Here is a 10,699-nt window from a genome sequence, read left to right on the forward strand (position 1 = left end):
AATTATAATAATAATTTTGGCACTCGTTGCCCTCAATACTCTGTCATCCTTGTTTTAAAATGTTGGAAATACGTAAGCACGACCCATAACTGACTTGTGGAGTTACCTTCATTTGTCATGGGAAACAAAAAGATTTTTTAATCCCAGAGAGCGTCCCTACAGTCAGAAATAAAATTTAAAAAAAAATCGGTTTGTTGCTTTACGCAAAGTTTCCGATAGCCGTAAATTTAATTTTAAAAACTGTGTTAGTTGTTTTTTATCTGGTGATGTTTTTTTATGGAGTCAAGGCGCTCGAACAATTAAGTAACGACGAGCTCATGAACGCAACATTCCCGGCCAGCGCGCTAATCGCAAGCAGCTAACAGCCTAGCCGCTAACCGTTGATTGGGGATAAGGATATCTCCAAATCAACAAATACACTGTTTTATTCGCTTGAAACAGCTCGTACATGATTTAAAATGGTTGTGGATGATGTAAAACTACTGACTTACTTCAAGGGAGCGAGAATCAAATTGATCCTCAAGACTTCATCGTTCTTCGGGGTCGTGAAACGTATTTACCCCAACAAAGCTTTGATTTTGGCGGACGGTTAGATGTTTTTAATTAATGTTGTACTTTATTTATGAATTCTTTCTGTAATATAAGAGAGTAAAACTGCTAAATACTTTATATTAGTGTCTTGGAAAGATAGTTGGGGTTTCTGGTTTGTTGCAGTTGTCAGTAGTGATGGCTGGAGGTTTCCCGGAACAAACATTTTCTTTGGCCATGAGATTCTGAATGGTGAGTTCACTCATGAAAAGTAATACCTGAACAGGTTTGTACCAAGCTGCACAGTATTCTTTCATTGTCCATTCTGATATCTGGCTTGACTTTTTATATAATTAATTCAACAGTGGAATTTAGCAGTGATGGGAACGGTGACCGTGAGTAAGTAAGACATGCATGAGGTGCCACTTTTGGTGAGAATGCCTTTTGTCCTGGCTTGTAATAAATTTCAATGTACAAAACTGTGCACAGAAATATTCACCATCACAGACCAGAGGACCACTTGGATGTAGCAAAGTTTCAGCCATACAGGAAGACAGGCACATTGGGTGAGTTCATTTATTCCACTAAAGCTAATGATGAACCAGTTACACCAGGGGTGTCAAACCTAAGGCCCGGGGTCCTGAATGGGCTTTGGAAAGCTTTGGAAAATATGAAGGAGGCCTGTATGCTAATGGTCATTTATACTACACCAAAGTAATTAAGTAATAGATGAACACCTAAACTACATGTTTGCTTGTTTTCTACCCACGGTAAAGAAAAAAAAATCAAAGTAAATTATTGAAAACTTTAAATTTTATAATTAAAGGAATATCTGGTACCAGATTCTTTTCTATAATTTTATGCAGTTGTGAAAACACAGTTGTTTGTTTCTTACAAATTAAGCCAAAAAAGATGTCCTGACAGGATTATTTTCCTTTATTACAACAGCATTTCTTTATTGTGCAGAAAGAATTTGACGTAGTGTTGAAATTACCCTTTTTTGCTCATATTGAGTCGTCTCGGGGGTTACATGTGCCGTTCGCATTGACACAAGGTTGTCCGGCCCACTAGGTAACGTGAGTTAGACAACCCTGAGCTACACATTTGTTTTGAACGTCTCACTTTTGAGAGGATTTTTCTTTTTCTTTTTGCAGATGATGACGAGGAGGATGAAGAGTACATCAACTACGTAGTTGTTGATGAGTTTCATGAGAAGTTCGGACCTACTGTGAGTTGATTTGATGTTTGCTTTCTACTGTTTAAATGACTCAGATTTCTTTGACCCATGTACCGTATCCAAATGTGTTAGATAATGCACATCAAGAAACAGCACGTGATCGGTGTGGGAGCAGAAGGAGTTGAGGTATTTAAGAATGGACGACTGTGTTGGCTGCAGGTGAGAAGGTCGTCAGTCTTTTGGTTTTTTGTTCCTTCTCCATCATGAGGACAGAAAAAGGAAAATAACTTAAACCTAATTCTTCTAGATTGCCACTAAAAACAAAGTATACCTATTTGATGTCCTGTTACTCGGAGCCCGGGCTTTTAAGAATGGCCTCGCTATGATCCTGGAGAGCAAGGACATTTTAAAGGTGACAAATAACTGCATTAGAAGCTCTCTTAAAATTATGGCAGTGATTATGATTACCGTAGCATATTGGTTTGATATTTGTTATAGGTCATCCATGACTGCAGAGCCATTGCTGGATGTCTGATCGCTCAGTTTGGAGTAAAGCTGGCAAATGTCTTTGACACTCAGGTACGTGCGCAGTATGCACATTATTGCTAATCTTTAGATTATTCTCTAAATTATCCATATTGTTCTTTTCATTTTATGTGTCTCTGTTTTGTCTGTTTGATTGAAATCATTTTTTTTGTCTTCTTTAAATATTTTAGGTGGCAGATGTCATGTGCTTCTACTCAGAGACGGGAGGTTTCCTTCCTGACAGAGTCAGTACTCTCCACGAGGTGTTAAGTCTGCATCTGAGGGTGCCCCCCTCCCAGCTTTCGTCTCTTCAGATGAAGTCACAGTTCACTAAGGTACACCACACAGACCTATCCAGGGTATTTTTTTCTTGTGCTGTATAGGTATTTGGTGCTATAACAGGCTTATGTTTTTACAGGAAGAAAGCGAGATGTGGCACATGCGGCCTTGTCCGTTACCCCTGCTGAAGGTGATGGCTCTATCAGTGATCCACCTACAGCCGTTCAGACTGGTGCTGCTGGACACGCTCATGAGAGACTACATGGCTCTGGTTGATTCCTACCTCAGCAGCAGCCATTACCAGCCCGATGAACTGGCGCATGTTGGCATGGTGGGTAATTAAGAAACAATTAGCTGTCTTCAAAGAAATAATCCTTTTCAGTTTTTTGCTCCAGTCAAAAGTCGGGCAACATGATAGAAACGCGCATGATTTAGTCAACACTGCTGGCTTCATCAGTCTGTTAAAGTGACAGCTTCCTGTCATTCACGCGTGGGACAGGTTTACGTTATCCTTCACTGCTTCATTCACACACTCCCACGTCAGTAACACACAGAAAGACATTTCTGCATGTTATGTACAGTATTTTCATATCTGGTAAAAATGTATGGCATTGATTCTAGTGAGATGTAACTGCACATTTGTATGTTTGGTTCTTTCCTCCGTCATCAGTAAAACACAGAGTATGGGCCTGTCTCTTAGAAAGTGTATAAGACGGACGTGGCCACTTTGATGTCTCAGTGATTGCTGATAACGGTGGCTAAATAATGCTCAGAATTCACAAAGTGGATTTTATATTTTATTCAGCATGATTCGAAAGTAGTGAGTGAGCCAATATAGTCATCAGTAAAGTGTTTGGTGAGCTCACAGAGCAAGATCCGAGGGCTGCTTTCCTATAGAGTTCTATACAACTGGGAGAATTTTCAAACATAGAACCCACATCCATCTTTTAAAGTGTCGATTCTGCCCTCTGCCCTTGTACAAGATGTCTGAGAGAGATTTCTCTTCCAGATTGGGAATAATAAGGAAAGAGATGATAGCTGAGGTAAGAAACAGGGTCTATGCGATATGATGCAATTCTCAGATGATTTTTAAGCTGTGCAATTCACAAAAGCACATGAGATAAATGCAGTCTTCTCGGTTGTGTCTACATATTAATGATCTGCACTCACGCAGACTTATGCATCATTAAATAAATGTTATTGTAGACCAGCGTGGTAAGGTTGTCCTTACCAGTTATTGGTAAGTCCACAAGTCATGGTCAACACTTTTCATTCAATTGTTCTTACAGTACCCTGCGTTGCATGCGAAATGGCTAATATAGCTAATATAACTTTATGTGAAAAAGTTAAAAATGAATGCCAAAAATAAACATTTTGCTTTTCCTTTTATCAGCTCTAATGTGTTGCAGGATTTCAGATTGAAATATAACATCCACAGATCACAGCGGGCTAATTGTGTGTGTCTGTAAAGGTCTTAAATCTGGCGTTTTCTTTACTCAAGCATTGCACAGATTTAAACTGCTTTGAGTATTTAATTGACATGTGAGGTTTGCAGAAGTTTAAAGGTTAGCAGTAACCGTCCCAATCAACTGTTTGTATCCACAGGAAAGTGTGTTGGAGTTGCCCAGAGAGCTGAGGCAGCTGGAGGTAATGCGTCGCGAGAGGCACGAGTGGGCTTCCAGTCACTATCCACTCACAGAGCAGGGTCTGCTGGCTCGCTTTAGCCCCAAACCTCAGTCTTCATCCCAGGCCTCACCTGCTGTAGAAGAAGACCAAAGGAAAAACCATCCAGATGTGTCTGAACCTGCAAGTGTAGAATCTCCTTCACCATCACCACAGGAGCTTCTTGTTAACCAGTCTGCAACTAGCCCTTTGAGGGTCACCAGTGGGCCTGCTGTGGATGCTCGGGATCCTGCTCCTGCCACTGTGTCAGACCTCACCAATAAAGAGTCCATCAACTGTTCTCTGTCAGCAGGTATGAGCAGAGGGGATGCAGGAGTACGAATGGATCTCATGGGAAGAGGAAGGCTCTTTGGGAAAGAGCAGCCATCCAACGGCACTTTTCCTTTCTTAGGAAGAGGAAGAGGCTTCCTTCTCCACTTACCACCCACTCAGATCCCCAAGTGCTGGGGACTTCAAACATCAGTGTAGTGTGAAAGCGACTCCTTTCCAGAATAAAATGTCAGAACCTGGCCTCGGAAAGTAACCCACCTAAAGATGTTTGTGGTTTGAGTGGAGAATAATTTACATTAAGTCCCCAGCCTATCTCATCTTCACTGAGCCAATCATTCAGATATTAAAGTAGTCATCACAAATGTTTACTCTTTTCCACTGTGTAATTCCTTAGCATGGCCAGTAGGTGGCAGTAAATGTTCTTTGTTTGTTTGTTTTGTTTTGCAAAGATTTGTTTGACATTTGTCATTTATGTTTCTGGAAAAATAAAAATATACAGGAGTTCTTATTGTTTAATACAACTAAATGTTTCATCTTGTGTTTTAAGTCGTAGTTGACCCCCTTTTTATCGCACACATTATGCTCTGATAGCATGTCACAATATGTCATGTGTGACGAGAAATGATGGGTTTGGCTGGTGGAACACCAAGTACACCCAGACAACTCCACAACCTCATTAATGTGCTAAACTTAGCGTGATTGATTGCCTGTACAGCCTGTGTTGCAGTTAATTGATTGTGAAATGCAGAAACAGGCACTGATGGATCTGCTGTTAATTGAGCAAAAACATTGCTGGCTGACACTTCTTTTGATTACTGATAATAATAAAAGGGGGGGAAAACATTAGACTTGGTGCAGAAGGAACACAGAGAGGGATACAGATTCTCTGTATCTTCAGTCATTGCTGCTGTTTTAGACGTGCTTTGATCACAGGTGGTCAGCACCTGCCATATTTTGTAATAACAGAAAAAAGATGATGTTATCCTGTTAATTTGCTGCTTGACATGCCTTGCAGATTTTGTGCAGCCATTTTTGCCAGAGATCAAAACAAGCCATGGACACAACAGCAGGGCATTTCTGCAGAGCAAGCCCCCCACCAGTATTAATCACATCTTATTGCTATGGTTATCTACATGCAGAGGCTTGGGCCCTTTCCAAAGCTTTCTAATTGAAAGCATGAAACAGATAATGTAGGATTTTAATTAACTGGGAGGCAGCCTGACACAAAGCCCTGCTTCTCTCGTAGCAACCACCCTGCAACAGGGTGGATCGTACCCATATGCCTCTTTCAGCCCTCTGAAACGCTCCCGTTATTCGGTCTGTGTACGCGAGGTTTCAGCAAGGAACAAAAGGGTTATCGCATCATCTTAATACCGATTTGTGTGATGTTATCTTTGAGCTGCTGCTCTTAAATCCCATCCCACAGCGAAAGAGGATTCATTCCATATTATGTGACTGGAGCTTGCTCCCCTCTATATTTATCTGCGTCAATCAGCAGTGAAGTTGTGGAGGGGTTGTAGTTTGTTGGGGGGGGATATACAGGTCTCCGAGGGGCCATGGAGGACAGGCTCCTGTCATTGACCACCAGATTGGAGCTCTTATTTTAGAGGACCTTGCATTTCCTCTCCGTCACAATAATGCCTTATGTGCAGCACTTCCTGTTTCTCAGGCCTCTGAGGAAGGAACTGCGCGCTTGTCACACGGTAGTCACCGTTTCCTCCCTCCCCCTCGGCCTCCCCTCCCCTCCACCCACAAACTTCAGACAGTGTTATGTCCTTCAGAGAGGAAAGATGACTGCACCTTCAGCATCACAGCAGGATGCGGCCGAGCTAATTTTAGACTAAAAGTCGGAAAGGTAGCGCACAGACATAAACACAAACTTTAGGATGTCCAGCTGTGTTGATTTTGCATCCGAAAATGGAGATCTCAACCGCGCAAGACCATTTATTGTTTTGACTGAGCAGTACGAGCCACGAGGCCTGAAGGTGTAATGGAAATGGTTCACTCACTGAACAATGATGAGCACTTTAAAAGTCACACTTTTACAAACTGCATACATTATTCAAAGACGGCAAGGAAGCCACCCAGACACGTGCCGAGCTGCATTATTGATCACCAGAGCTTCAGGCGCTGTTGTGAGAGTACCAGAAACAAAGGTGTTTGTCCTCCTTCCCACCCCACCAGCTTACAACTCTGAAAATGACACGACCTGGACAACACCTTCCCTCCTGATCGGGGTTAGGCTCGAGGATTTGTTCATAATTAATAGGCCCTTGTTAATTATTAAAAGTGAAAGGACAGTTGAATGAAAACCTTTGCTGTTGTAACACGTCATTAAAATTGATCATCATGTTTGCTGACTAAGTGCTCACTCAGATCATGGGAGATATAGCTCAGCGCTGAAAAAGAAGGAAAGCTAATCAGAGTTTGGACCAGTGGCTCATCAGTAATCAGATTGTTTGTGAGCTGTTTAAATTTCCTTAATCCTGCTACTGCTTTCCTCTGGGACTTTGTTTAGCCTGGGGTGGCAGACTTGGCCAGAAGCGACTTGTTTGATTGGCTTGTTGAAACAACACAATCAGCTGGTCTTACCTGAGTAGCTGCACTACAAAGAACCAGACTGATGAGCAGCATCAGCAGTTCTGACCGCGCCACGACAGGTTGTGTAGACACGTGTCAACAGAATAATATGATTTTCATTATTAATGTAACCACATGTAATCCTTTTGTATTTATAGGCAGGGAGGCATACAGTCAGATATCAGGTTCCACTGTGCCACTAACCGCATCCCTGCAGCCAGTCTTCCATCTGTTAGGAAAAACCTATTGAATCGTGCTCCGCTCCCCCACCCCTCCTCTCCCTTTCTTTTTCTCACGTTACAGGCAACCCTCCTTTACTCTCCCCAGGTCATATTCAACGGGACAATTAATATTTAACGTGAGAAAGGCCGACCTATCCAGATGGCCTCTCGAGTACAGGCGAAAATGAGAACAAAACACAGCATCAATATTTCAGCCGGCCTCACTAGTGGCATGCACGTATCCCCGCAGTCAGGAAGCTTTGCTCAGGAAGACCCCCTTCAATAAGCACACGTTCATTTAAATGCACACATACACAGATGCAGGCACACAATACGCATCTTTATGAACTGCTGCGCCATGTTTACTCAGGCGGCGTGGAGCATCGGGACCTGGGAGGGCCTCTCCAAAGGAATCAGCCATATTGTGACCTTCAGCTGGGATAGACGTGCACAGACAGGAGATGAGTGACAGGTGACGGAGCAGATGATAAAGGCCAGGATTTAGGAATGTCAGCCTTCAGTCCACCACTTTGGTCCAGTCTAATAAGTAGCCAGTGTATGGGGCAGCTATGACATAACAACGCTTCATATAGACAGCAAGAGGATGAATTCTATTAACTTTGGTGCAAATGTAGCTCTTTATTTTGGATGAAATATGATGGAAATAGATACTTTCTGTTTTTTTCTTACCCAAAGTACTCCATTCATCCTCTGTAGAAAAAGCCTTTCAACCACAATCAGCCCAAAGGGCCGAGGACACAGCAGGATTTAACTACAGAAGCTCTCCATCACATCAGAAGACCAGCTGAATGTTTCCGCATTTTGGCCGTCGCTTAACCGACCGCAGAGCAACTGGCCTGGCCGCAGTCCCTGAGGCTCCGTAGGTGCACCTTCACTCGCAGGAGATAATGACAAAACGAGCGGGATGTTAATGATTTGTGCAATGAACGTGGACATGTGTCAAAGACAAGCATGCAAATGACTCATGCAAGACCCCCCTTCTACCCCCCTACCCGAGCCTCTGATGCTGAGCAGCTTTGCTGTTTTTATATCATGTTGAGTAATAAATTATAGCAATTATGGAAACATTTAGAAATAAATAATAGCTGCGATGGGTCTTTTCTTTTCCTGTGTTGTTGGCTTTGAGAGGAGAGTTGACGATAAAAAACAAAGGTGTTGTCAAGGTGGAGTTATTAAATTATTGGCCACCCCCTTTATGTAAGAAAGTCTTTGATTCAAAAGATGAGCTATTAGCTGTTGGCAAGTTTGTCATAATTAAAACCTGCATTGTGTAATGTGGGTGTGTGCACACAGATGACGGGGTGATTGTAGCCACGGGAAGGGCCTGGAGAAGGAAGAAACTGCGGAGGGGAGGGCTCCCTGTGGCTGGCTGAATTAGTGCTCGATGGGTTTGGCCTGGCAGCTGCTCTGGGGGCCTGGCATGCTGACAGCCAGCACTGTGGCGTTGTGTTGTCATGGCCAGCCAGCACACAGTAAGGGAGGTGCCAACGCCAGGCACACCAACGCCGTCACCATTGCGGGGCTTTGTCTTCCAAGCATACTTGTTTTACTTATTATGGCAATATCATTGGATTAGTATGAGATTAAGCCGGGTAATGAAAAAGGGCAAGTTGCGTTCATGTCATCAGGGAAAACGTAAATGCCACACTAAGCTGGTTATGACATTTGGCCGTAATGAAAAACGTGATCGTTGTGTGTTTTAAACAGCTGTTGGTTCAAAAACCAGCCTGCTGTTGCTTTGATTTATCAAAAGAAGAGGCTGACGTAAAGTAAATGCCCATATGACTCACCTAAGATAAATTCGATTTAGTCTCCTTTGTCAAGATGTGCTCAAAGAAAACAAAACAAAACAAGGTGGTATATTTAATGTGACACATAAAGCTGTGGGAGCTTGCCTTTAGCTCCACTAACACTGGAAACACTGTGTTACTGTAATGTCAGTTTCACAGATTTACACAAGTCCAAGCCTGAGAGGATGCTGGAGAAATTTTATGATTAAGGTTGCAATCATCTTTATCCTTCCTGACATTAGACAGCGAGTTAATAGACATTTGACAGAGATTCATTGCAAAATAGTGACGTGCTGAAAGTGTCTTCGTGTATCTCCTTCAGGCTGTTAAAGGCCTTCATTGACTTTGACCACCCTTGTATATTAAACCTGTCCTGCTTCTGGGATTTGGGCAGATTCTGGGCCTGGTTTGCCAGAGCCGGCTGGGCCCATTTTGGCCCAGATGCCACGGCTTCTATCCAGGCATGGCACTGGGATATCTGTGGGGCCCAAGCACACCAGCTGCTATCTCTGTGTCACAGACAGCTGTATCTGAATATTCATACAAAGTGTAGATTAATGTGTATTTGTTTGGCCCCCTGTGCTGCGCCTTCAAACAGACCCAATTGAGAAACCACTCAAAGAAGTCATAGCAATAATGCCTGCCACAGCGCAGATGAAAAACCTCAGCATTCCTGTAACCTGTGCCTGAAAGCATGGCTAGAGAGGTTGATGGTTGGTGCATGCAGCAACAAAACACTGAGGTTTCTATCATTCAGTACCAATCTCATTGACCTAAGCTGTTGTGGCATGTTTGCTTACTAACTATTAGTAAGTATGTTTTGTCCTCATGCCTGATTACGAGAGGACAGGAGACCAGCTGCCCATTCTTATTTTTTTTAAGTGAAGCTACTCCTGTGGCTGTCACGGCTGAGCTTGTGCTGCTCCAACTTTTCCTTTTGGCTCAAGCCATTCATGCCAAGCCAACAGGAGATGCGTAGGAAAGGACCTTGCATTCACATTCTAAGCAACGGCCACCTTACCCAGTAGCGGCTCAATCAACCTTGGCTTTCAGTGAGACGTGCTTTGAAGAGAGCGTTTCGGTGGGTGTTTGGTCAAATATGCTGCTGGCTAAGGCCAAATAGAATTGATGAATGTGCACTGGTGAAGGTTTTGAGGGGGAAGTTCTATAAAACGAGCAGATGGGCTTTACTTCCCCGCCTGAATAAGTGGAGTGAACCAGTGTGCACACAGGGGAAGATTTGTGGGTAAACTGTTTTACCTCCCCTCTCTTTGTTTTGTAATGAGAGAGTCGAAATGGTTGCTAACTGCTGACAGACAATGGCTCGCCCCTAATGAGAGCAAAGTGTTTCGGAGCTGCTGGTATAATGAGGATGAAGTGGTGCGGCTAATTATTGCAACCATCTGAAGCTATCACAGCCTGTATTTTATTATTTCCTGTAAAACTCATTATACCGACCAATATGTTTTAATTCTCTAAAATCGAAATAAATAAACACCCAATCTAATATATTTTGACCATAATCAGGAAATACGTGCACGAGTGTGATTGTGAAACAGAAAGGAGTATCTTATCTCTATAGTAAGCAGCCTACTGTATGTTAATCCATCACGAGATAGTGGAAG

At 42.9% G+C, this 10,699-nt stretch overlaps 1 protein-coding gene across 1 annotated transcript; it reads left to right on the forward strand.

Moving 5' to 3' along the window:
- Positions 1-257: 257 nt before the first annotated feature.
- Positions 258-4,958, forward strand: exd1 (exonuclease 3'-5' domain containing 1). The gene is made up of 11 exons (XM_080870602.1): positions 258-588; positions 715-780; positions 894-927; positions 1,018-1,094; positions 1,683-1,756; positions 1,838-1,924; positions 2,013-2,117; positions 2,204-2,284; positions 2,422-2,565; positions 2,649-2,840; positions 4,115-4,958. The coding sequence occupies exons 1-11, from the start codon at positions 459-461 to the stop codon at positions 4,658-4,660; spliced, it is 1,536 nt and encodes a 511-aa protein (XP_080726728.1). The 5' UTR covers positions 258-458; the 3' UTR covers positions 4,661-4,958.
- The last annotated feature ends 5,741 nt before the right edge of the window (positions 4,959-10,699 follow it).

The sequence above is a fragment of the Rhamphochromis sp. 'chilingali' genome, assembly GCF_963969265.1.
Source record: "Rhamphochromis sp. 'chilingali' genome assembly, chromosome: 21".
Classification (NCBI taxonomy): Eukaryota; Metazoa; Chordata; class Actinopteri; order Cichliformes; family Cichlidae; genus Rhamphochromis; species Rhamphochromis sp. 'chilingali'.

Excerpts from the sequence above, each read along its gene's own strand:
- exd1 (XM_080870602.1), top strand. The coding sequence starts at position 459 with ATGGTTGTGGATGATGTAAAACTACTGACTTACTTCAAGGGAGCGAGA. Across the intron at positions 589-714 it reads AGCTTTGATTTTGGCGGACG|TTGTCAGTAGTGATGGCTGG; the intron begins GTTAGATGTTTT and ends GGTTTGTTGCAG. Across the intron at positions 2,566-2,648 it reads TGAAGTCACAGTTCACTAAG|GAAGAAAGCGAGATGTGGCA; the intron begins GTACACCACACA and ends ATGTTTTTACAG.